Source organism: Cynocephalus volans, chromosome 17, assembly GCF_027409185.1.
Source record: "Cynocephalus volans isolate mCynVol1 chromosome 17, mCynVol1.pri, whole genome shotgun sequence".
NCBI classification, from domain to species: Eukaryota; Metazoa; Chordata; class Mammalia; order Dermoptera; family Cynocephalidae; genus Cynocephalus; species Cynocephalus volans.
The window spans coordinates 16,531,421-16,558,499 of NC_084476.1; the positions used below are offsets into that span (position 1 = coordinate 16,531,421).

The 27,079-nt window shown below is 38.1% G+C and overlaps 1 protein-coding gene across 2 annotated transcripts; it reads left to right on the forward strand.

Moving 5' to 3' along the window:
* FBXW2 (F-box and WD repeat domain containing 2) lies at positions 1-25,498 on the forward strand. 2 transcript variants are annotated; one of them, XM_063082005.1, is made up of 9 exons: positions 1-73; positions 198-306; positions 1,770-1,870; positions 4,915-5,424; positions 13,527-13,721; positions 15,932-16,065; positions 18,063-18,149; positions 18,934-19,103; positions 24,887-25,498. In XM_063082005.1, exons 3-9 carry the CDS (start codon positions 1,816-1,818, stop codon positions 25,173-25,175), a joined length of 1,440 nt encoding a protein of 479 aa, XP_062938075.1. In that variant the 5' UTR covers positions 1-73; positions 198-306; positions 1,770-1,815; the 3' UTR covers positions 25,176-25,498. The 2 variants fall into 2 exon arrangements, with proteins under 2 accessions (XP_062938075.1, XP_062938076.1); XM_063082006.1 differs by lacking the exon at positions 1,770-1,870.
* Positions 25,499-27,079: the final 1,581 nt, after the last annotated feature.

Consider the following 27,079-nt stretch of genomic DNA (forward strand, 5'->3'; position numbering starts at 1 on the left):
GAGATGACGCAAGCAGCACCGGAAGCCGCTCCCCCGTGAGGCTGCGGACTCCGAGCAGCGGCCGGAGGTCCAGGTCTGTGGACTAGGCGGACTAGGCGGACTAGGCAGGGTGGGGCGGGTCCGGGAGGGAGCTCTCTAGTGTCCGCGCCTCTGCTGACCCGCCGCGCCTCGGGCTTTTTGTCTTTTTCTCCCTGCAGGCGCCATGGCTGCGGAGCGGACCCGGCCGCTGCGAGGCTCTGGAGGCCCGAGCGCGCCTAGTCGGTGTGAGCCCGGCGCGAGGTCCCGGGCCCCGGGGCGCTCGCTCAGGTCAGTGCCGCGTGGAACACGGCTTTGGGAGCGGGGGACTTGGCAACGACGAACGGGTTGAAAGGATCTGGAATTCGTTTTAGAGATAAGAAAATTAGGTCTCGGAGTTACTGCCTCTAAGTGCCTCCGTTTCCTTAGCTGCGAAATGAGTTAACAGTGATGTCCCAGGGCTGCCGTGAGTTTGAGAGATGATGGGTGGTTTATGAAGTACAAAGCGCGGTACTAATGTGAGGTACTGCGCCATAATTGTGGGTATGCCATGGATACAGGTGTATCTGTGGGGTGCTACTCGAAATAAAACAAAGATAACTATATTAGTACTAAGTAGTTATGATAACTTGCATTGATTGTAGGCTTACAGTGTGCTAAGTACTGTGCTTAAACGCTTTACGCGCATTATCCTGTTTAATCCTCACAAAAACCCTTGTAGGTAATGCTCTTCGTGGCTGCATTTTACAAGTGAGGAAACTGGGCTTGAGACAGGTGAAATGATTTGCCCAATGCCACTCAGCAGCAAGTGGAGTTGCAGAGCCCATATTTTATAAACATTGTTTGTATTCTTTCAGAGCTTTTAAAAATCCATCTTAAAACTAAGGCTATTTTTTAATAGTATATTCACATGGTTTTAAATTCACAAAGGTATACAATAAAAGGGGAATCCTTCACCCCTATGCTCAGCTTTCCAGTTCTCTCTGGAGGCAACCAGTGATATCAGCTTCTTGAATACTCAAAATATATGTTATGTATGTATGTGTATAGATACATATACATTTTCAAAGCCTCTGTACTCTTTTAACTGATTATCTTTGATAAGAAGAGAGGGAAGACCAAAAAAAATTTCACTCTTTACTAGTCCAGGTCCTGGTGGAGGAAGAGGGGGAAACAGTTCACTTTTTTATCCAGAATGTCCCATCTCTAATAAAACCTAGGAATGTAGGTTTGGTTTGGTTTTGGGAGGGTGGAAACTGGGCAGGATGTTGAGCCTGCTACTTCCTATGCAACTCTGGAAAAGCCATTCCACTTCTTGGACTGCGTGATTTCCTTATTCGTTAGTTAAGGGTAATAGTATGGATACCTTCCATGAAGTTGTGAAGATCAAATGAGGTAATGTTTATGAGTAGTACTTTAGTCTTTAAAACCAGTCTAAGTATGAGAGTTGCCTAAGGTAACATAGGGAGTTAATGGCAGAACTGGAGACCATAACCCAGGCTCCCATCTTTCAATTTAGGAGTCTTTTCGTCGCACCACCCGTTTCCTCCGAGCTTTGTGATTGTTAATATTGAGGGCGGGAGGGCAAGTTTCATGTTTAGTCTGAGGTGGTGAAAAAGGGGCAAGACAGCAGGGAATGTGGGTAGGGTAGAGAGAAAAAGGTACGTAATGAGAAATTATGACCTCAAGTTAATAACTGCCCTTAATTATAAAATTAAACCCCCAATAAATCTGAGCCCTTGTTTTTCTTCTAGATATTTTTAAGAGAAACTTTGTGACAAGATCATAGGGTTGAAATGGATGTTAGTGGTCATGTCTGTTCCAGTCTCAGTGCCACAAAAAGCCTTCCTGCCAGGTATTCATAGCAATAAAGCTGACAAAGAGTACCATTTGAGTTGCCCTAGACTAGACACTGTGCTAATAAGCATGTCCCTGCTTTATTTCTGATTCTCACAGTCATCAAGTTGGGTGATAGCTTCCATTTCACAGATGACAAAACTGAAGCTTAGAAGCTATTTGAACATGACTGTGATCACATAGGAAGTGGCTGAGTCAGTAAAAGATTTAACTGACTTCCAAAGCATTTTCATTTATCCCATTCTACCTCTGTATCCAACTGTCCTGGACTGTTCACAGTAATGGGAAGCTCACCACTCTGGCGGCAGCTATTCCATTGTTGGAAAGCTCTGATGATTTAAGCTCCTCATGTGAATTGAAATCCCGCTTCCTGAGGTTTTCCCCTGGGGACCTTGTGCTACTAGTACGAGATATTCCTAGAGACTCTCTATGAGTTCAGTTTAGACCTATGACCTTAAAGTCCCCTCCAAGTCAGTTGATTCTTTCAGAAAAAATAAAAATTGGTGTTTTAAATAGTGCATTTTGCAGAGTTAATGGGACCTGCTTTGTTAAAAAAAAATGTCTTTTTCATAACAATCAGAGGTGAAGAACTGGAAAAAGCCTCCTGTAAGGGGATGAGCAGCTTAAAGGACAATCTATAAATGTTGTGGGAAAAAATTCTTATTCAGGGTTAAGAGAATATATAAATCTCAGAAATAGCCAGGCTTTCGAAAGATGCTTATTGGAGACCTTGTCCCATAATCTTCATATGTGTCACGAGCACATTAATTTGCTATGTTGTACGATGTCTCTTAGATATTTGTGGATGGGTCCCTGTTAATGTTTTAATGGGTATTTAAAATTTGCCTTGTGGCCATTTAAATAACAATTCAGTTCACATAAATACAAGCATTTCTATTGGTAGAGGTGTGTGGTAGTGCATGTGCGTTTGTGTGTGTATGTGTGTGTAGGTGTGATGGAGGAAGCCCTCCATATTTTTAGTGTTAAAAACGATTCCAGGGCAGGTGTTTTGGTGTATGTTTTTAATTGACCAATATTGATTAACTGTATGTTGTGACATTGTGCAGGTGCCCAAAGAATAGGGTTATATTGTTTTGTAAATGATTATATTTAAAAGTAAAGATTTTCCAGAAATGTTATAGATAGAGGGTTGTTAGGGTACAGAGGAAGGAAGGAGCTTGTTACTTGTGATAAATAGATAAAGCTTTCAGTGAACTGATTTTTTTGGCATCCAAGTAAATCCTTAATATAAATTAATAAATCTTCTTGAGCCCAAACACTTCGGCTTCAAGAGTATTATCTTGAAGTCCATTCACAGTTCCAGAAACCAAAACTGTCAGATAGGTGATGTGATTGAAAGGTTTGGCTGCTTCTACTAATAAATCATAGTGCTTTTTGTCTGAGAACCTTCTTGCCAAATTTGTTGTAAATATGATTTTTATTCACCTTATATTAACAAAGTTGGATGATGAGATCTGACTTTTTGTGTAGGCCTGATCTAGATGTCATGTCTGGAAAGAAATTTATTTTCCTTTTCCACATCAATTTGGACATAAGTTTTTAAAATTAGTGTGACAATCCTGTGGGAAACAGAGTAATCAGGTTAGAAGGAAAGGGGTTAGCTGGTTAGCTTGCTTGGTAGAGCCGGGTGCTGATAACACCAAGGTCAAGAGCTCGGATCCCTGTACCTGCTAGGTGCCAAAAAAATTAAAAAAAAAAAAAAAAAATGATTAGAAGGAAAGGGTTATTTTTAATCATGGAAATGTTTAAATATATGAAAATAAAGAGAATAATAGAACTCCTGTGTACTCACAACCCACCACTAACATTTGTCAACACATGGCCAATCTTAGGAAAAATGATTTTTACTGATTTGCTTTAATTTTTGCTCTCTTTTCATAGTTTAGTCTTCATTGTTAAGAGTGAGTTGACACTCGTTGATACTATTGCAGGATACTTAATACATGTTTTGTCCCAGTTAGTCTTGGAGCAATTTTTCATTTCCCTAAAGGGGAAAGTGGTCTAATCAGATAGACACAGTACCTCCAGATCTTATTACCAGGTGGTGGTTCTGGTTGTCACTGACTTCAAGAGAGAGACAGCTTGATGTACTGATCTTGAGAGTACTGGCCCCCAGTCTGTCCTGCTATTGAAATAGCTCTGTGACTGCAGGCAAATCACTTAACTTTCTCTGACCTGTAATTTGCTCATCTGCGAAGTGAAGATGATGAGATCTGTTTTTGGTATTTTGTAAGCATCAGGGTTATTTTGTTTTATTTGCGCAGGCATTTGGAACTGTCATGGCTTTCTGGGGCACATGGTTAAGAATTGTCACTAGCTTATATGAGGCTTATAAAAAACAAACTATGTAAGACCAGATAAGCCTTGGATAGTTCATGTTCTAACAGGCAGTGCCACGGAGGAGGTGGAAGAACCAGAATATCTGAGGCACTCAACTTATTACGCCTGCTTATTTTTCTTCCTCAAACCTTTTCATCATTTGCAAAAGCAAGTAGTCCTGTGATTTTGGTGGCAGGTCAAGGTTGTGCCTAGCATGATAACTAATGTCTCAGGTTATTGCTCTGGAGACTAGCTTTCTGGTTATCCCATCATGGTGCTGATTTTTGGGATTTTAGTGCCCAAATAGTGTATTAAGAATTCATTAATGGACTAGTTTTATAATGTTTTTGATGGGGAGAATACACTGTTTCATAATGTATGAATACTTTGTAAACCTTTTACTGTGAAAGATGCATGTAGCATGTGCTAGACTTCAGAAGGAAAAGGTCACACACCAACCTAAGTTTCACTGACTTGTTTCAGAGATCATATTTGTTGAAGTATGTTCCCTCAAATGTATTTTGTGTGCATGGAAAAATTTCAGATGAATATAGTGTATTAACTATAAAGTTGTAATGCAGTAACTAAGCTTAAAGTTGTAATGCCAAGTTTTTTACACTAATTTTTAATACTTCATTTATTAGCAGTCTTGCTTGAATGGTCTTTTGAGCAGAACTAATACAATATTTTGATGTGCCACAGGTAAATTTTTCCATAACCTTATGGAGAGAAAGGACTTTGAGACATGGCTTGATAACATTTCTGTTACATTTCTTTCTCTGACGGACTTGCAGAAAAATGAAACTCTGGATCACCTGATTAGTCTGAGTGGGGCAGTCCAGCTCAGGCATCTCTCCAATAACCTGGAGACTCTCCTCAAGCGGGACTTCCTCAAACTCCTGCCCCTGGAGCTCAGTTTTTATTTGTTAAAATGGCTCGATCCTCAGACTTTACTCACATGCTGCCTCGTCTCTAAACAGTGGAATAAGGTGATAAGTGCCTGTACAGAGGTGTGGCAGACTGCATGTAAAAATTTGGGCTGGCAGATAGATGATTCTGTTCAGGACGCTTTGCACTGGAAGAAGGTTTATTTGAAGGCTATTTTGAGAATGAAGCAACTGGAGGACCATGAAGCCTTTGAGACCTCATCATTAATTGGACACAGTGCCAGAGTGTATGCACTTTACTACAAAGATGGACTTCTCTGTACAGGTAAGAGATGCTGGAACTGCTTTATTCTGTTTATTGCATTTCAGACGGTATAATCTTAAAAACAGACTACTCCTCCAGCTTGAGAATGGAAGTGTTGATTATATGCGATATCCATAAGGTTTTATGAGAGAAAAAGCTTTAGACATTTTTTTAAACATGATGTGAATCAGAGAGCTGTAGATTACTTTTTTCTATACTTTTCCTCCATATACAGTTTTTCAAGTTGGTTCATTTTGTTTCTTTTTCTGTCAGCATTGATTTTTAGGAAGAAAACGGTGGAAAAATTGATGTCTAGTCCTACAAGTAATTAGATCATTTTAGACAAATTACTTAACCTCTCTGTATTTGTTTCCTTGTCTGTAAAATATGGGAAGGGAGAGGTATCTCTTCCTTGCTCTAAAGTCCTGTGTTTCTAAGAATTAGAATTTGAGTGTTTGGCCATAGAAACAAAGACAGATGTTTTTTAACTAGGCAATTAAGTAACTTATATAACAGTCATTAAAATTTAGAAGTATATGTGTTATCTTGCAGTTATAATGGGCGTGTATTTATATATACATATGATTATAATCAGTGTCCATGTTTTGGGCAATACTTTTTTTTTTTTTTTTAAACCACTACACTGCTTAAGCAATACATTTTGACAGGCAATGTAAATAATTCTTAGGCAAGGTTTAGGATGACTCCAAGCAGTTTTTAACCGTGATCCCAATGCCTGTTCACATACATTCATTGTATGTAATATGTGGGTACTTCCAAAAGTTCATGGAAAGATTCGTATTATCTTTTAATTCTATTATTCCATGAACTTTTGGAAGTACCCTCGTAAATAAGGACTTGGTATTCTTTTTTCATCCAAGATAATGTCTAGTAAACATTTCTGTATCTTCTAAACTACACAGTTTTCATTTCTAGTAAGTATTCCTTTGTGTAAATATAAACTGTTCATTTGTGTAAATATATCAGTCATCATCATTTAGCCATTTCATATTAGTGCATATTCAGGTTGTTTCTATTTTTGGGGATATCTTCGTTTGCATTACCCTTTTGTCCCTCAAGTAATTTATTTGGGGCAGGAACCTAAAAGTACCCTTGCCGGAGCTAGAAGTATTAATGATTTTATAGCTCCTTTTAGTGTCCTTTTTAGATAGACTGCATTGAGGCCATGCCCACAGCAGAGTCTTAAGTAACTTGCTTCTCTCTCAGAGTCTCACCAGATGCAATTTTAATATTTTTAGTAGTTAAGAAACATATGATTTCTCAAGATTGTTTTAAAATTACATTTCTTTATTCATTAAGGATGTACATTTTCCCATGTGCTGATGTGTCCTCTGAAATGACAGCCACTTTGCCAGTTTTATAAAATAAACATTTGGTTTAAGGCATTTCATGTTTGGTTTGTCATCGTGAAGTTATTTTGTGATTACATTATTTTCCTGGTTTTATAACCCTGATTATTGGAATAGTATCATCAGTTCTTCTACACCTTGATGAACTTTCCCACTTGTGGTGATGGTTTTTCCATGTCCTTTTTTGCCTCATGATCTATGGCAGTTATTTTTTAAAGGTTAAGATGCAGTATTGCCTCGGAGCGCTTTACTACTTACTTAAATACTGGCAGTTGACTCATTGTTTTCATACCTCTAGCTTTTTCGAAATGCAATAAAACCTTCATTACTTGGAGTCTAAGTCAATGGGAAATATTAACTTAATTCCCTAACTACCTGGAAAGTTAATATCTGCAGTAGGTGGACTCAACCGTGCATTTTAAGATTATTCTTGAGGTGTGTCTATGTGTTACATTATTTTTATTCTGATTAAATTTATCAGGTTTGCATATGGGAAATTAGTCTGTGCTATTGAAAATGTGCATGTTCAGGTTGTTTCTATTTTTTTTAATATCTTCGTTTTAGTTTAATTTTAGTTTGAATATCTTGGTTAGTATTAGTTTAATTTTTCTAACAAGCATCCTTGGGACTGTTATTAGTCAGAGAGGTTTTTCTTAACAGAATTACGCATTTGTTTGTGTCATCTCGTTACTTAACAGAGTGAATTTTCACCATGGTCAAATTGGGAAATCCTGAATTTGGCAATAAACTTACAGTGACTCTCAGATTAGCACCTTGAGCAAGGAATAAGACAGTTATTACCAAAGAGATTGATGGCTAATGCTAAAAATTGACATGGCATAGATTGAGGTAGTTATCCTCCTGTTCTGCAATTTATTTCTGAAACGATAAGAAAGCCTATTGTACTTTGTGCTGTTCAATAGATAACTATTTATGAAATGCCTACCATTTGAAAGACAATGTAAGGGCATACATAGAAGAATTGGAGCAGTTTTTTTCCTTAAAGAGGACGTAAACACTGTGATCAGAAAAGTAACCTGACATAGGCAGAAGTCTCCATGTGGACTGTAGCAAATCAGAGAAGACTTGCTTTTCTAAAGAGTGTAGCTGCTGCTCCATTGTGTAGTGAATTATTGCCATGTGAGATTCAGGCTCTGAGTTGCCAGATCTGACTTTTCAAGAGAAGCCTCAAATCTGGATTTTTGTGAAATATTCTGATTTGTTTGTTTGTTTTGGCAGCTGGCCAGTTCAGGGATCCAAACCCTTGACCTTGGTATTATAACACTGCTCTAACCAAGTGAGCTAACTGTCCAGCCTCCTCATTTTTTTTTTTTTTTTAAGTATTGATTTTTTAGTATTATTCAAAGTTTTAAGATATTGTGGTTGGGTCTTAAGCTATGAGCTGCTATATTGAGACCTCTGGCTTATAGTTGAATGAGCAAAACGAGAGATATAAAAGAGCTAAAATAAAATGATACAGTTAGATTGTATGGGGAAAAATTATATAGCTTTTCAGAAGTAGTGATTTCTTCCATTTAGGAAAATAGAGCACTGTTTATGTTGAGGTTTGAAGAATGGGTAGATTTTAGAGATGAGATACAGAGTAAGGCTTTCCAATAGGAAGCATTAGCAAAGGCATGGAAGGGGCTGAGCATGAAGAAAGAAAATAAGGACGATTTATTTCAGTTTGACTCTTATAGTATAAGTAAGGACTCTTAATGAGGGGCTTTTAGAATATAATCTTAAGAAATAGGCTTGGGCTGTGCTGTGAAGAGCTTTGAATGCTGGGAACATGAGTTTGGACAGTTTCCTATAAGAAGTACGAAAGCCATGAAAGATTTCTGAGCAGAAAAAGGGCCAGGGTTAGGGCTTTTTGCTTCAGGTTAGACCATTATTCTTATTTCTGTCAGACCAAGGTCCTCTTTTTATAACATATTTTATAATATCACCTTATCTTGAATTCATAGAAATAACTTCTCTATACATACACATATTTTAAAAATCAATATAATGCCTAAACTTGGATCTAGAGGAGAAATAAGAGGACCGTAATTTAAAATGATACACCTTTAAATATGTAATGCTTGAGAATGGCTATGCTAGAAGACAGTAAAGTAAGCAAACATTTGCACCTATATGTACTGTCATCGTGAACATGACAGGTGTAAATGCACGTTGTATTTGTGTGATGGATACTATCAGTGATGCAGTCTTTGCTATTGGTGAAAAACTTCACAAAGTTCCCAACAAAGCAAATTACATCTTTCCTCAATTTACTTGGTAGTGGCAATCATAGAGAGTTCAGTATATTAGACTATTTCAAAAAGTTCATGGAAAATAGACTTAAAAGATAAAATGAATCTTTCCATGAACTTTATGAAGTACTTTTTATAGTTAAATTGCAAATATGCTTTGTAAAACAGGTTCTAAGCTCAAATAACTAAAAGTAAGCTTTTCACTTATGAATATCTGGCAGAACTGTCAAGAATGTTATGCAAAATGCAAAATATTTCTTTTTGTGCACTGTCCCAAATATTGCAGGGTATCTATCATTCCTGGCCAACGCCCAGTACATGGTAGTAAGCTATCCCACTCCCATCATTGTGACAACTGAAAGCACCCTTACAAATTTCTAAAATAGTCCTTTAGAAGATGATACTATTGTTATGGAGACCTTCTGACAAAGACAAATTAGAGCTTCCGAATTAAAGTATTAGCCTTTTTAGTTTAGTGAGGATAAATAGGTCTAGAATTAGGATAGTAAGGGTAGAGATTTTAAAAAGGAGCAGTTGAATAGAAGAGCAGACATTAGAGTATGACAGAATTTAGCAATGGATTGGATATGTGGCAAGGAGAAGAGAAATTTCAGAAATGGCTGAGGTTTTTAGCTTTGTTGCATGCTTGGGAAGATAGTAGTAGTAATAACAAAAATAGAACATGAGGGAGTAAATTTGAGAGGGTAGATGGAGTTCAATTTGGGATGAAATGAATTCAGTTGGCTATTGTATATGTAAGTAGAGATTTCCACAATATTTGGAAATGCAGGGTCAGAGTTTAGGAGAGTGCTCAGGGCTAGAGAGAAAGATTTAGGATTTGATTACATCATAGTTGTGGCTGGAACCATGAAATTTTAATGGGAGATTTAGAGAGGAGAAAGAATAGAACCTAGGGTGGATCCTTGAGTATTGTAGTTAGAGAAAGAAGAGAAGTGAAAGAAACAGGATGGTGATTAAGAGAGTTCAGGAGGAGAATGATAGCCTGTTTTAAAGCGGCACTGGTAAATATTTATTCAGTTGGTCAGCAGAGTCAAATTCCTCAGAGAGGTGGTTGAGAGCTGAGATATGATTCTACCAGTTAAATATTTAAACTTAACTTGATAAGATAGTTTACTCCATTTGGGTTACAGCTCATTTTTCTGCCTATTTTTGTAATATACCCATCCCTGACTTTTTTGTTTTATAGCAAAGTGATGTTTTCATCCTATTTTCTGAATGGAAAGGGATTTTTTTTCCCTTTTTGAAATGTGAAAGACTCCACATTTATTTAGTCCTCTTTCACTTCTACGCTGCATCATTGGTGACCTCTTTGAAAACAAGTTGGGTTAGTCAGTGCAGCAAATGGGAGTCCAGAGAGATTCTGACATAAAGCAGAGAACAGTGGCTCCTAAAGGATTAGCAATTAGGAGTACCACTGTAAAATAGAACTCAAGTCGACCTGATTATTTCTTGGTATTTCTTCGGGTTGTAAAACTGAATGGCACGACGTTTATCTCTAAAACTAGTTTAAGTTTGGATAATCTCACTCCTCCCTCCCCCAAATTGTGGTAAAATATACATAACATAAAGTTTACCATCTTAAAACCAATTTTAAGATGTACAGTTCAGTGCCTTTATGTTCACAGTGTTGTACTTAATGGCATTGAACTGTACCATCACCATCCATTTCCAGAACTTTTTGCATCTTCCCAAACTGAAACTACACCAGTTAAACACTAACTGCCCATTTCCTTTCTCCCTGGCCTGTGGCAACCACCGTTCTAATTTCTATGAATTTGACCACTCTGGGAACCTCTTATAAGTGGAATCATACAGTATTTGTTCTTTTGTGACTAACTTATCATAACATCTTTGAAGTTCCTCCATTTTGTAGCATGTATCAGAATTTCATTCCTTTTTAAGCCTGAGCAATATTCTGTTGTGTATACATATATACCACATTTTGTTTATCCACTCTCATAGTTTTTAGCTAGCCTTCTTATGTCGTTTTTGCCCCCTTTCAAATTCCATGATACAGCCATAGTAGGTCATATATAAGCATCCTCCTGACTCAGTTCTCCAGCCCAAGCTTGCCACTATTTCCCAGTCAGACTGAACTGTTTTTATAATCAGTGTCAGGTTTTAGGCAATGCATTTTGACAAGCATTGTAAATAATTCCTAGGCAGTTTTTAAAATGGCTCCAAATAGTTCTTTATGAATTGGCCTCAATGCCTGTTCACATACTTTAATTTAATATGTAGAGATACTTTATAGGTACTTTAATAGGTCTTTAGCGGTGATTTGCAGTCTATGGACTGCAGGCCAGATCCAGCAGAATAGAGTAATTGCAATAGAGAATGTATGGCTCACAAAGCCTAAAATACATATTTACTATCTGGTCTTCTACAGAAAAAGTTTTGCTGACCTCTGGTATATACCATCTCTCCCCCCACCACCTTTTTTTTGGGCCTGGTTAACTTGTTCATCCTTTAGATTTCAGCTAGTTAAAACTTGAAATTTTTTAAAGCCATGAAATCTCTTCTTCACACAATCCCATGTGAAAGCCTGGCTTAAAAACAAAAGAGGAATATAGTTGAGGAGCCAATCATGCCAGCTCCTAAGGCATGTTTGCAGAACCACCTACATTTCAAGGAGCACAGTTGTAAACTCAGGGGAGCTTCATCTGAAACATTTTCTCTTTTTATCCTTTCCTACTGCCCATCACTTACTGTACTGAATTATTGTTGCTTGTTTAGCCTTTTTTGTGTTCCTAGGTAGACTAAATGCCATGAGAGCCAGAGCCCTGCCTAACACAGAAGTTCTGTAAATACATGTTGAATGAATGAATGAGACCCCAGGTGGACACTGGCAGTAAATCAGAACCAAGCTCATATAGGACCAAAAATGATTTCTTTCCTCTTTTAGCTCCTTAGGAGTTAAGTCACAAAATGCTTAATCTGAAGTACCTTAAAGACTCTAGATTTGTGCTGTCTGTTATAGTAGCCACAAGCTCCATATGGCTTTTGAGTATGTGAACTTGGCTAATTAGAATTGAGATGAGAAATGTGAAATACCAGATTTCAGTGATTTAGAATGTGAAAGAATGTAAAATATCTCATTAATACTTTTATATATTGATTATGTTGTAATATTTGACATATTGAGTTTAAAATGTATTAAATTATTTTCACACATTTCTTTTTACTTTTTTCACATAACTATCAGGACATTTTAAATTACATATATGGTTTGCATTATAGGTCTGTTGGACAGCACTGTTTTAAACCATTGGTTCTCAAAATATTGCTGATGAGTTAGAATCACCTGACAGACTTTTAAGATTATTGAATTCCATTGCAGATATTCTAAATTAGGATCTCTGAAAATAGGTCCCTGCTTGTGTGTTTTGATAAAGCTTCCCGGATAATTCTGATGTCTCTCATGCCCACTGAGAACTACCAGTCAGGTCCTACTCCTTCTTTTATAGAGAGGGAGATTGAGTCCTAAATAGCAAAGTGACAATAAATATAGTCTTTATTTCAGCATGCTCTTATAGACTTTTCCCAGGTTAAAATTCATGCGCTCTTTCCTAGGTGATAGCTATTTTTCCATTGTCTGAAACAGTAGTTCTTGACTAAGAGTGGACTTGTGGTTGGTTTTAATTAGTCACTTCAGCTTCTCGAAAACTGGTCATTTGGTGCTTTCCTAGGATGCTGTGTCCTTATCAAAGTGACTATATTTAGTGTGTTCTCAATAATGTTTTTTTCTTTGTCATCTTATTAAAGGTAAGTTGTGAGATAGAGTTAATTATTAGGATTTTAAACTTAATTAAAGTCCTGAATCGTCACTATGATTAGTATAACATTTTCATCAGAGTCAGAAATAAAACCTACTTTTTCCTACAGAATCTCAAGAGGCTTTACAAGCTCTTTGTTGAGTTGTGAATATCTGGGGATAATTTTCTCCTGGTTTTCTTTGAGGTTTGTTCATGTATTTCAAGGTGGTTCAAGCAATTAACAGTTAGCTTTTGCATAAGTTAGCCCATAATCTAAGGCTTTTATCTTTGACTTGCTTTAGAGTGAAACAATGTTTCAGCAGCTTTACCATTCAACATTCTTTATTTGTTCAGGGCTTTTGGGTCATGGACAAACATGCAGTCATAGGTAATACCCATCCATTTCAAGCTCAAATCAGAGAATTCATGACAGCCAAAGATTTATGAAATTTTTCAACTGGAAGACCAAGGGATGTTTTAGTCTAATATCCTTCTGTAGCCTGGAAAGTTAAGGGAAAAGAACTAAACCAAAAGGCTAGTATTCTGTCCCAATACTTTTTACACTAATTTGATGACTCTGAGCAAGTTGTGTTCCTCAGCCATAATAAAGTAGGATGCTAGAGGAGGTGACCATTAAGGTTCTCCTCTAACAATGCCATGGTTTTGGGTTTGAGTTTCCTCCTTTAGTGTGTCTTATTAACCTCCCTGTTTTTATCTTGAAGGGTCAGATGACTTGTCTGCAAAGCTGTGGGATGTGAGCACAGGGCAGTGCGTTTACGGCATCCAGACCCACACTTGTGCAGCGGTGAAGTTTGATGAGCAGAAGCTTGTGACAGGCTCCTTTGACAACACTGTGGCCTGCTGGGAATGGAGTTCCGGAGCCAGGACCCAGCACTTCCGGGGGCACACAGGGGCGGGTGGGTTGCCCTTTTTCAGGGGTTTTTATGATTACTTCATCTTCATCCTTTAAAGCCAGGAACCAAGAATGTGAAATTTTTTTATTTTCTATATTTTGTATTTTAACTTTTTTTCACTTTCTCTCAGTCCCTGCATTTATTTCCTTTTATTCCAATTATTCTCATTTGGAATGTTTTCCCCAATTATGCTTTCCCTTGGCCCATTTTAAAACTCTTCTATGTATTCTTATGCTGGGAGGTATAGTTCTTCCTCTCTCCTATTTCATTTATATCCCACTGAGGCTGGCTGGTTAGGCCACTTCGTTAGAGCTGGTGCTGGTAACACCAAGGTCAAGGGTTCAGATCCTCATACCAGCTAGCTGCCAAAAAAAAAAAGAAAAAAGAAAGAAATCATCCTATTGACAAGTCGGTCCTCTTTGCTTTTATCAGATTCCATATTTCCAAACTGATTAAGTCCTACACTTGGAAATTCAGTCCACTTTATTCAATTAGGGCTGAAAATCCTTTGGAATAATAGTGGCTCCGAGATTGTGTAATCTACACAGATTACATCCAATTGGAGCTTGGCTGACAATTTATTAAAACAAGCAACCATGTAGAGATAAGATGAAACAGATATCTGAATGTTTCCTAATAAATGTACAATAGCCTATTTGGCAGAAAACTGCCATTTGGATATATGAGGTACTTCAAAAAGTTTGTGGAAAAATAGAATTAAAAGATAATACAAATATTTCCATGAACTTTTTGAAGTTCCCTCACAGCCTTGAGACTTGAGGTTCTTCCTCTGTTACATTTTATTTTGGAACTTTGTGTAAAAATCATATTGAGCTGTTTCCCAGCCTCTTATGCACCAGCTCCCTTCTTTCTTTCCCCCATTTACCCGCTGCTTTAGCCTCTGAGAGTCACAGTCTATGCATTTAAGCTTCACATTTATGAGCAGCCTAAATAGTTTTGGGTCTCTGCTGTAGGTTTCCCAATAACCTGTATTACTGTCAAACCATTCCTCTTACAAATAAGTATGATGATCTTACTACCCCACCAGACTGTAAGCTCCTTAAGGACAGTGATCTTGCGTGTCTTATTCACCCTTATGTCTTGAGTTCTTTGCACTGTACCTGGTGCTCCGTAATTCTTTGAAGTAAACCTAGCTCTTTTGTTACTAAAAACAGATTTTTCCCCCCATTTTGTTTGTCCTGTACATTCTTCTTCTGTCTTTCCTGCCTGCTACCACTTGTTTTAGAAATTAATATTTGAAGTTATGTGATTTAGTATGGAACTTACATATTAAGCTCTGTGTAACATTCCACAGTGTTAAGATGTACTATGATTCCAGGCGATTTTATTCCTGATCAACTTTGAGAGACCTGCACTAAAAAATTTTCTACTTGCTATTCCCTGGACATTGCTGTAGCTTTTCTGAACTTCATGCCTTTGCTATTTCCTCTACCTGCGATATACTTTTTCTTTTCTTGATAAACTCTACTCATCCTTCAGGGCCCATCTCCAAAATCGCCTCTTCCCTGAAGTCTTGCCTGATACCCCTGGGCAGAGTTAGTCATTCTCCTTGGTGTTTCCCTAGCAAGAGGTAAACGTTTATTTTTTCTGGACTTTTTCCTCCACCCCCCACTTAGACTGAGTTCCTTAAAGGAAGGACCAATGTCTTCATCTCTGGATCCTCGGTGTTCCTCTTAGGGCTTCTCAGACACTTAAAAACATACTTGAGTCCTCACTATACTGCAGGCACTGTTTTAGGTGCTGGGGATACATCTGTGTTTTGAGTGAATGGCTTAGTCTGACCTTTGAGATCCTTGTTTTTGTTTTGTTTTCTCTTTACATTGGCTTTTCTTGTATTGCAGCTTACACTCTTTATATTTTTGTCTTAACTATTAATGCAAATCTAAGTAGGACAATGTATATTGTTTTCCTGCATAATGAAGTTTTGTGTAATATCATGTAGACAGTCCTAAGAAGAAACGCCATTACCTCCAACACTAGTTTTTGGTTTTGCCTTCACTCTGAAGCTAGCACAGATAGGAGATTGTATTGTTCCTGGGACTTTGCAACCTTAGAATAATATGCTATAATAATTACATGTACATGATTATATATATATAATTGGCACTAGGAAAAATAATGTTATTGAACTCTGTTATAAAAGACTCACTGACAGAGGCATGTTTTAACTTTGTATATGTTATATACACTAGTGTTTAGCGTGGACTACAATGATGAACTGGATATTTTGGTGAGTGGCTCTGCAGACTTCACTGTGAAAGTATGGGCTTTATCTGCTGGGACATGCCTGAACACACTCACCGGGCATACAGAATGGGTCACCAAGGTAGGAAGACCTAGAAGAAATCTCCTTGATGTCAGGCTTTTTGGGGGAGGGAAAGTGGAGGGTGGTGGACTTTGCCTTATAAGTGGCAGGTGAGTCATAAAATAGAATAGATTTAACCACAAAGAGTGATGGTGTGCAACAGTGACCAGCATGTGTTCGGCACTCAGTAAATAGTTTATCAAATGAATGACTTATGGACGTAGAAAGATGGCAGGATGGCCATATTAGGTAGGTACAGGGGACAAATGAAACAGGCTACGTACAGTGCAGCCTTGTAACACCAAGGTTAAGGGTTTGGTTCCCTGTGCCAGCCAGCTGCCAAAAAACACAGGTTACATACAAAAAAGTATGTAGAGTATGGTACCAGTTTCTAAATGTGTTTATGCACCAAAATTTTGAAGGTGATTTCTGGTGGGATTGTAGGAAGGCTTTCTTCCCTTTAGAAGGAACTTGTTTCTTTTTTAATCAGAAAAGCAATTTTCATTTTCGAAAAAACAATGCTTGCAAAAAGTGGGGCAAAGAAAAACATACAGGATCGTTAACAATGTACTGTGATGTTTTCTAGTTATCAGAACAGGATTGTTGTGAGGGTCAAATGCAATATTAATGATGGATATGCCAAGGAGAAGCACTTTACTTGTGCTGTTCCATGAAAGGCTAAGGATACAGGAGTGAGAGAAATAATCCCAGTCTTTACCTTTATGGATGTTAGTCTAGTAGGAGAAATAGTTTTTAAACAGCAATTTCACAAATAAATATATAGTTACAAATTGTGTTCTGTGAAGGAAAAGTACAGTGTTCTATGAAAAGATCTAGGAAAGAATCAAATTAATTCAGAGAAAGCTTTTTGAGAAGGGGTGAAACATGAAGAATGAATAGGAGATAGCTGTGGAAAGACTAGCAGAAAGAGTGTTTCAGAGGGTGCCTCATATGCACAGGCCCAGGGATGGGAAAGAACTTGGGACATTTGATGACCTGGAAGAAGGCCAGTGGAACTATGCTGTAGTTGTGCAAGATGGGTGGGGAGGTGGCCATCATGTATGATTTATGAGGCCATAGTGAAGGTGGTGGATATCATCATAAGTGTATTGCAAAGCAACTGACAAGTTCTGAGCCAAGGGTCTGGTGTGATTTATGCTTTAAAGAAATAACTTCTGAGTAAAGAATGGATCAGAGTGGGCACAAGTAGATACTGGGTAGCCAATTAGGCTTTTGCAGTAGTCTAAGCAAAAGATGCCCATGACTTGGACTGGGGTGGCAGTAAAGAAAGAAGGGCAAACTCATAAAGGGTATGTCTTTAAAGTAAAGCCACCTGAACTTGCTGATTCATGGGAACAAAGAAAAAGAATCAGAGATGACTGGTGGGTTTTAGATTGGGTGGGTGATTATGTCTTATGCAAAGTGAGCATGTGGCAGATTCTGGTCCTTAAGTCCAGTGCTTTTCCTTCATACTGTACACAATTATGAAAGCAGATTATTTGCATCTGCTTCTGTGGCTGGACTTTTTCTTTTCCTGTTTCTATTAAGTCACGATTTATAATTTTGTTTGTTTGTTTGTTTTTGATGGGTAAGGGGATCGCAACCCTTGGCACGGTGTGGTCTGCACCACGCTCAGCCAGTGAGCGCACCAGCCATCCCTATATAGGATCTGAACCCGTGGCCTGGGCACTACCAGCGCCACACTTTCCTGAGTGAGCCACGGGGCTGGCCCCATGATTTATAATTTTAAAAATCAGTTCTAATGTTTGCATCCAGACTAAAGCTAACATTAAATGCTGCCAACATTAAAGACTTTTCAATACTGCTAATAACAGAATTTGATTGTAGTAAAAATCTTAGTAGAGGTTAACTTGGTAATAGAGTTATAAGCTTAGCTATTCTAGTATACCAGATAATTCCAAGCTCATTTTCATATTTTAATTTAAAAAATATAGTAAAATCAGTATAGGAACAATAATAAAAAGATCCTTCTATAACATAGATGCTTATATTTTCAGGTGGTTTTGCAGAAGTGCAAAGTCAAGTCTCTCTTGCATAGTCCCGGAGACTATATCCTCTTAAGTGCAGACAAGTATGAAATCAAGGTGAGTTTTTTTCCCTCCCATCAATTTGCCTCATCAAAGAAAAACTGACAACTATAAGAAAATTAAAGCGATGTGGCAAAGGGAGAATATTCCAAGGTTGGGGCTGGGGGGTAGTGTGGAATGTCTTGGTCAAGCCATCTTAAACCCATTGGAAGAGGAGACGATTCACTAGTTCTGTGTCCTATGCAAATTTTTTTCCCTCTCTTTTTTTCTTCCTCTTTTTTTTCATTGTGGTAAAACATCCTCACATAAGAATTGCCATTTTAAGCATTTTTAAACATATATTTGTGTAGAATTAATTTCTGTTCAGTTTTTTAACTGATTTGTAAATGAAAAATAAATCCACAGAAGTTTATTTTTCAACTCATTCTTACTATTTTCATAAAAATATCTCCTACCTTCCTCAATTCTTAGATTTAAACCATGAAAACATAAATATTTATTTGTTATGATGATTTGCAAAAAGTTTACAAAACACTCTTCTATACTTTCTTATTGCATCTTTTACACTGTCTCGTGTGGTAGACATTATCTTCATTATGTTAACAAGATCAGGTTAAGTAGATTATACAGAAGAATTGGGATTTGAACCCATAACAAGATTATACAGAAGAATTGGGATTTGAACCCATAACTGTTGACTTTAAAACCTGTAGTCTTTCCAGTATATTTACTTTGTGTCTGACTTTAGCAAATGTAAGCCACATTGTTTAAGGACAAGCTTTTCTGTGGTAATGTGATCTGTTGTCTTTCCAAGTTTTCTTCTTATTATTTTTTTTTGTAGATCTGGCCAATTGGAAGAGAAATCAACTGTAAGTGCTTAAAGACATTGTCTGTCTCTGAGGATAGAAGTATCTGCTTGCAGCCAAGACTTCATTTTGACGGCAAATACATTGTCTGTAGTTCAGCACTGGGTCTCTACCAGTGGGACTTTGCCAGTTATGATATTCTCAGGTAATGTTTTCTTGGACCTCACGCCTTACCTTTGAAAGTCTGCTGTAGATCATTAGTAAAGATAAGACTAAATATTTGAATGTACCAGTTTAGTTGATAGCTTGCTTTTAGGAAATCAGTTGTAAACAGGTTATATATACTGAATATCTTACATAGGAAAAATGTCTTAGAGACAGTAAGCAAATGACAAAGTTATGCTGGAACCTAAAGATCTAGGTTCTAATCCCTCCCGACTCTGAGTCATGAGCCATTTTCCCTTTTAGGAGTTAACGTGCTTTTTTGGAAAATGAGGGGTTTGGATGAAAAGATCTTTCAGATATCTTCCAATTCTAATATTTCAAGTTCTACTTCATTGTCAGTTGAAATTCTACTTTGTTATACAAGCCTGGTCAACTTCAGAGGGGTCTAGGGATCAAGTGGTTTTCTACTGACTAGTGGAATGACAGAAGTACTTAAAGAAAAATGCAACTTGCAGGGTTTCCCTCCAAAGAAATTAATAAGAAGAGGTCCATGGACAAATGATTTTGTGATTCACTGCATACCATAGACTCCTCTTGGAAATTGGCAATATATGTTAACATGTACGAGGCTGATGGAAGCCAGTGCCATGTGCTGGTTAAGAGAACTTACTTTGAGGATAGACAAACCTTGGTTTAAGACCTGGTGCCATCTCTTATGGGCTTTGTGATTTTGTGTGTTTCTTAACCCCACTATGCCTCAATTACCTCACCTATAAAGTGAGTATTAAATGTAATGCCTGTGCTGAGGACTTAGTGTAGGATCTGGCACATCTTTATTACTAGTAGTAACTCTGAGAAGCTTTACGTAAAAAAACCTGTTTGAATTTGTTTAACCTATTGTACTTCACACCTATTGTGTATACACCTATTAACAACTCACACAGTTAGTGTCCCACAGCATCGTTCAGGAAATGCTGAATTGGAGAAGTACAGAAAATAAAACATTCTCTTCATTGTTTTTATACGTGACTGACTGAGGTCAGTTTGTATGGGATCTGATCATACTAGCCAGTATGACTTTGGTGGGCCCTGTCTCTCTGGTCACGAAGTTATAACCCCATTTGTGTCTTCCTGGAGTCAGACCAACATTTCTAACCACTTAGGTTTCAGACCTTTCAGAATCATTTCTAGAAATGATTGATGACTCTGTTTTTAGAAAAAAGACTGAAACAGATTCTAGAAAACTAAGAATAGTTAGTCTAAGTTCTTCATTTTATAGATGGGGAGACAGAGAGGATAGAGGCCTTGCACGGCATTTCACATTGCACCCTAGTACAGCTTCATCCGTCCATGGCTAGATTATCTAGTAAGCATATACTTACCATAAGCATATACTTAAGCAAATACTTACTGTAAACATATATATACTTAAGCATATACTTATAAGGGAGCCTGGGGCACCAAAAAGTGAGAAAATAAACTTTTGAAACAACTTGATATTTTGCAAGGAAAAAAACCCAAGCAGTCACCATAGGAAAATCACATCTTTTACAGTTTAATACTGCTTTTATTTTGAATTAAAATTTTGGGAGGGGGGTGCAGAGTTAAGTTGAAATAGAAGTATCATAATTGTCTTATGATTAGAGTCTCTAAAGGTTTTAATTTGATCCTGCGTCTACCTTTCTCATATATACTTTCTATGCAGAATGGCATGCAAAGAGTGTAGAGTCCCAGATGAGTTCTGTTAGTTTTTAGTGTGTGGGTACGTTAGCTTTAAGTAATAAACCTGCAAGATTGTTTGCTGGTAGAATTGCTAGGTCCAGATTTTTCTTTGAAAAGGAACTATTTTATGTCTGCTTTTTTCCCTTCAAACACAAACCAACCTCTTTTGAAACTTTAGTACAAATACTGTGGCCTCAGTTGTTAGGACCAGGTAGGGCTACTTAAGCTTTGAAGCTAATTGAAAAGAAGCAGTGACGGCGTGTTGCTCAGTAAGTCTGAGATACGATGCAGTTTCTTGAGCTAGGTTATCTCAGTACAGCATGCAAGGTTACCTAGGCCCAGGGGTCCAGACTGCACAGTAGGATGCCTGTTTACATTTCTGAAATGGCCAAAGTAAAAGGGGCTGCAGGTTTGTCAAGACCTGTGTTCTATTCTGCAACCTATTTGTGTTTCAGTCTTTGGAATCAGCTCATCTTCACTGGTCTTAAGCCCTGTCCCCATAGCCACCTAGTTTTCTGCATTTCCAGTTATATCCTGCTTTACATTGATGATTTGGGGCTTACCAGACTTCCTAGCTATTTTTCTCAGCTTCCTTTTGATCTCTTTTGCAGAAATTTGTATTTGCCTATGTTCATTGCACCACTGCTTTATTAGTAGGAATTCATTGAGCACCTACCTATGTAACAGGCATTGTGATGTACACGGGGAAGTGACAGAAGTACTTAACCAAACTCATGGAGAGAAATTACTGAATAGCAGGACGGAAGACTGACCATGAAACAGCTACAGGTTGAGCATCCCTAATCTGAAAATCCAAAATGCTTCAAGATTAGAAACTTTTTGAGCACCGACATAATACTTAAAGGAAATGCTCATTGGAGCATTTTTTATTTTGGATTTTCAGATTAGGGATGTTCAACTATTACATATTCTGCAAATATTCCAAAATCCGAAATCTGAAATACTTCTGGTCCCAAGCATTTTGGATAAGATGTACTCCATCTGTAATTACATACAAATTTTTTAATGGTTGGAATAAGAGGAACATGGTATAGGGTACTTTGAGACCCTACTTAGTTTTTAGAATAAAGAAGGCTTCCTTGAGTAAGAGATATTTGGGCTGGGCCCTAATGGGTGAGTATATATGCCTTAACTACCTGCCAAGGGTGGGTGTGCAGTGAGGAGTGTTGTAGACTGAGAGACTGGTCTGTTTGAAGGCTCTGAAGTTGAAGTACCCTGAAGATGGGAGAGCAGTAGGAAGCCATCAGAGGATTTAAAAGTTTAAACAAGGGCCGAGCCCGTGGCGCACTTGGGAGAGTGCGGCGCTGGGAGCGCGGCGACGCTCCCGCCGTGGGTTCGGATCCTATATAGGAATGGCCGGTGCACTCACTGGCTGAGTGCCGGTCACGAAAGACAAAAAAAGTAAATAAATAAAAGTTTAAACAAGGTGGTAACAATCAGATTTTGGTGTGAGGTTGATTGATTGAAAGGGGCTAAGAGTAGATGTGGGGAGACCAGTAGAAAGTTGTTGGCAGTAGTGCAGGCAAAAAAGATGGTGTCTTGGACCAGAGTTGTAGTAATGGAGACAGTAGTGAATAAATTAGAGAAAATTTTAGAAGATAAAACCAATAGAGTGTGGTGATTGAATCTGTGATTTGAGTAAGGAGAATTGGATAGTTGCCATGTTTCTTAGCTAAAGCAACTGGCTGAATGAACTAGTGAGGTAATAGAGAAGTAGGTTTGGCTAATTCAGTTTTGGTCAAGTATAAGGCACTTTGTCTTGCTCACTACTAAATTAATGGCTAGCACACTTTAGGTTCACAATAAATATTTGTCGAGTGAATGACATGAATCATCCAAGTGGAAAATGATGGATGAGTTATTAATTATAATTCATCTGGAGCACACTGATGGGAACCTCTATTTCCCCTTTACTTGAAGTTAATCCCAACTCACTGCTTTCCTTGGGATCAGGCTCCATCTTGTAGACATGTTTATAAAAGGCATGTATCATAGGGAGTGTTCAGTGATTGATTTTGGATGAAAGATGTTCTCAAACATATACATTAAATGGTTACCTCCTTAGGAGTTCCTTACGTTTTCAGTCTAGGAAGGTGAACTTATTCTCTGATCTGCTTTTCAAGCACCCGTACTTGTTAACTGTTTTTTTAGTTTCATAGAAGTGATGCCCCTATTGATATTCTTAGTATCACAGAATTGTTTTTCAGAGATTATCAATTATAAGAGAAACACATGGCATAATAGAGAATTTGTAAAATTTAGAGAGGCCTTTAGTATTCTTTCAATCTGGAATGCTCCATTTCTTCTTCAGGAAAGAGAAAAAATACTCTTCCAGGTCCAGCTGATAAAAGGTAGATTGATTTGCTCACTCCTTGACACTCCCATTATATATATTACAGTGTTTGTGCTGAGCATGTTCTCGCATTCTCGGACAGTATTTGGTGTACTGTTCCTACTCTAACGGGCAAAGACTGTTACTCATCTCTTCAGGGGCCCAACCAGCACTGAGCACATATGACACTCAGAAAACACTTGTTCAGTTGAAATCCGTTCATTTGTGCTCTTATCCATTCATTCAGGAAAGAGTTGTACACCTCAACCAAATATGCTCACTGCCTTCCCACAGGAAGCAGTTGAATGTAGAGAAGAGCATGGGTTCTGGAGTCAGACAGATCTGGGCTCCAATGCTAGATGTGAATCATTTTAACTGTGTTACCACAGCGGGGCATTTTATTCTTAGCCTCAGTTTATTCACTAGTATAATGGAGATCATACCTCTACCTCACTGTATTGAGGATTGAGATGCTGGGCACATGGTAGATACCGGATAAAAACTAAATGTCCCTTTTCTTCTTAGTATCAGACCGAAATCTACTTCTTTGTAACTCTTACCCTTTGATTCTAATTTTGTCTTTGAGAGCTTATAATGTCTGGCCTCTCTCATACATCCTTCACTATTTAGAAGTGATGATCATGTACGGTTTCTCTGCCCTTACCATTTCTTTTCCTCCTGCTCTCATCTAATATCCTTCAGCTGCTCTTTACTTGTCCTGCTTATCACATCCTCCCTATTCTGGTTGACCTCTTGGACATGCACTGGATTGGTAGTGTCCGTCTTAAAACGTAGGTTAAACTTACCCCTCTCACAGGAGCCCAACCATATTATCATAGAGCAGTATTTGTATACTCCTTGTCTCATAGCTCTTCCTAATGCATCCAGGGAAGACATCAACTTTCCTTGTCGAGTTGTTGCTTCGCTAAGGTTGCATATAACAGAAACTAAGGGTTTTTTTTTTTTTTAATTTTTGTTTTTTTTTCATTTGTGCTGCTGTTTAGGTTTCTTCCATTTTGTGCCTGTCATTCTGTCATTGATGTTTTAGAAACTGCCAACCTGAGAAGGTTGGGGCTTTCCTCCCAACTCCCCCAGTTTTCTCTAATAACTTCTTATGAATCTATTATTATTAAATATTTCTAAATTATTTTGGAAACTTTTAATATCTTCAGCTCTAATGCTTTTAGAGAGAGAAACCCATTTGTTTGCCACCTGCCAAGTAGAGTAGCACGTTAGTCACTTGCCTTTCAGATTTGTTCTGGGCTTTCAGATGTTCCAGTATTTTAGGATTTAATGAATAAGTCTTCTTACCTAGTGGTAGAAGAGTTGACTCTTGCATTCTAGTTCTAACTGGTAATTGACAAGTTGTGAATTCTTAGCCAAAGTATTTACCCTGCCTGGGCTTCAGTTTTCACATCTTAAAAATAGGAATGTTAAAGTTAGATAATCTGTAAGATCCTCTTCAGCCTGGGTGGGTGTTTTGTGCTCTTATAAACTTTCATCAAATACTACCTTTCCCTTACATGCTGATATTATTGGACCGAAGGGTTTTCTCCACCCCCCCCCTTTGTTAAATAAGTGGGCTGAGTTTTTTGTCGTCATATTTTCCTTTTTATGAAATACTTTCATTTAATTCTAAATTTGCTTGAATTTTATATTGCTTTTAAATGTCTCCAGAAAAGATTACAGTAGTAAAAACAGAAGCAAAGTTGCCTTCTGGTTCATGGTCCTAACTCTCATCCTTATAGGGTCATCAAGACTCCTGAAATAGCAAACTTGGCCTTGCTTGGCTTTGGAGATATCTTTGCCCTGCTGTTTGACAACCGTTATCTGTACATCATGGACTTGCGGACAGAGAGCCTGATTAGCCGCTGGCCTCTGCCAGAGTACAGGAAATCAAAGAGAGGCTCAAGCTTCCTGGCAGGCGAAGCATCCTGGCTGAATGGATTGGATGGGCACAATGACACAGGCTTGGTCTTTGCCACCAGCATGCCTGACCACAGTATTCACCTGGTGTTGTGGAAGGAGCACGGCTGATGCCATAAGCCACCACCGCTGATTAACTTTGGGTGCCAGGGCTGCGGGTTTTGGGTGCAACCTCTGTGGCAGCCAACTGCATGAACCAAAGTTCTCACCTAATGGTATCATCACGCAGTGAACAATCATTTATCTATGTTTGCCAGGGGCCAGGGCTCGGGGCGGGGGAGGGCTTGTTTTCTTGGCATACAATGCAGCATGCTAATGGGGTACACCATTGACTTCATTTGTACTTAGTTATGTTGGTCTGTATAAGAGGATGCATTTTGGGTTCATCTTTCTTGAATGGAATATTGGTTTTAAGTAAAGAAAGTTAAATGATTCATTAATCTGCTAATTGGTTGCCTATAAAATTACATTCAGTCTGTTATTAAAGCTTTTTACCATAGCCTTTTTTTTCTTTTGCAATTGAAGCAAAGGTGCTATGATGTTGTTATAGCAACTTCTCTCACATGGGGCTTAGCTTTTATAAGAGTCAGTGTTACAAAGACCACCAAGTCCTGTGACATTCATACATTTTCCACTAGATACCAGTTCTAAAGAGTTTGTCTTCCAGTGCAAATGTAATTCTGTAAGTTATTTGCAACTCATTCTAAATCTTAGTTCTTGGCAGAGTCAGAGTTGACCATGTTTAAGATGTGATAGAGTTCTGTAGTTTTTGTTTTCATATGGAGGGAGCTGGTCCCCCATAGCCTAGGTGACTACACAGAGGTGTCATGGTATAGGAGAAAGAGCACCGAGCTGGAAGATTGAAGACTGGATCTCTTACCTGGAACCTTGCAACCCCTCTGTGCCCCAGTTTCCTTGTCTGTACAGCCAGGTGTTAAGCTAAGTGATTTTAGGAGTCCTTCAGCGTTTACTGAAGTGTGCAGAAGCTGATACTGCAGTTTTGTATGATCCCCCAATTCTTTGTTTCTTTCAGGTTGCAGATAATATTTAAGTGAAATCACTGATACAGAGTTGTTATCTATAAGGAAATCAATTATATAAAAAGGATCAATAAGGAATGTAGAAAATATAACTGATTCCACTTAGAAATTTTAAGTAATTGGTGGAAGAAATGCTGATAGGATTCATGGTTATGTAGGGAGGCAGTGTGCTGTATTAGAAAGAAAGATACCTGAACCTGACTTAACTTCCTCTGTTGTCTCTAACTTGTCTGTGGCCTAGGCAGGTTAACTTTCCCTCCCTAGACCCTCATTTTTTTCATCATTAAAGTGAAGGGATTGTCCTAGATTAGGGTACATAAAATTAAATGCCTAAGGGAGCCATGCAGTTAGCATAAATGAGTAATTGTGCTGGGTAGGATAGTGCTGAACTCTGGAAAGTTTATCTAAGAGGGCAGTTACTCAGCTGTTTTATCATTAGCAGAAACAAGCCTAATGTTGACAGGTCTGATTTTTTCGGGAGGAGCTAGAAATCCAGATTTTTATTCGAAATCCCCTGGGTTTTAAAATGTTGACAACTGATTGAAGATAATTTAAAATAAGGTAGGCCAAACAAACTGTGTCTACAGGCTGCCAGTTAATGTCCTCCACCCTCTCACTCTAAAGCAATTCTGTGGTTCACCAGTGGAAATGTTCTAGCATACTTATTACAAACATTAAGGAGAAAGTGGAGGGAGCACACAATAGAAAAAAAATCTCGTGTACTCTTAAGTTGTTTCCTGTTGTTTTACAAGAGTTGAGGAGTGTGGGTATATTTAGTTCACAGACCATCAGGAAAGTAGTTTGAAGATGAACATAAGAATTGGAACCTCAATGAAAGCCTCTCCTGGAAATATGAGTAATTCCTTCTTGTTGACTCTAATATAAAGCATATCCATTTTATATATGGGAAAAAGGGTAGCTGGCAGAACTAATGATGCCAAGTCTATAGTGGGGACCCAGGTCTCCTAGAATTCA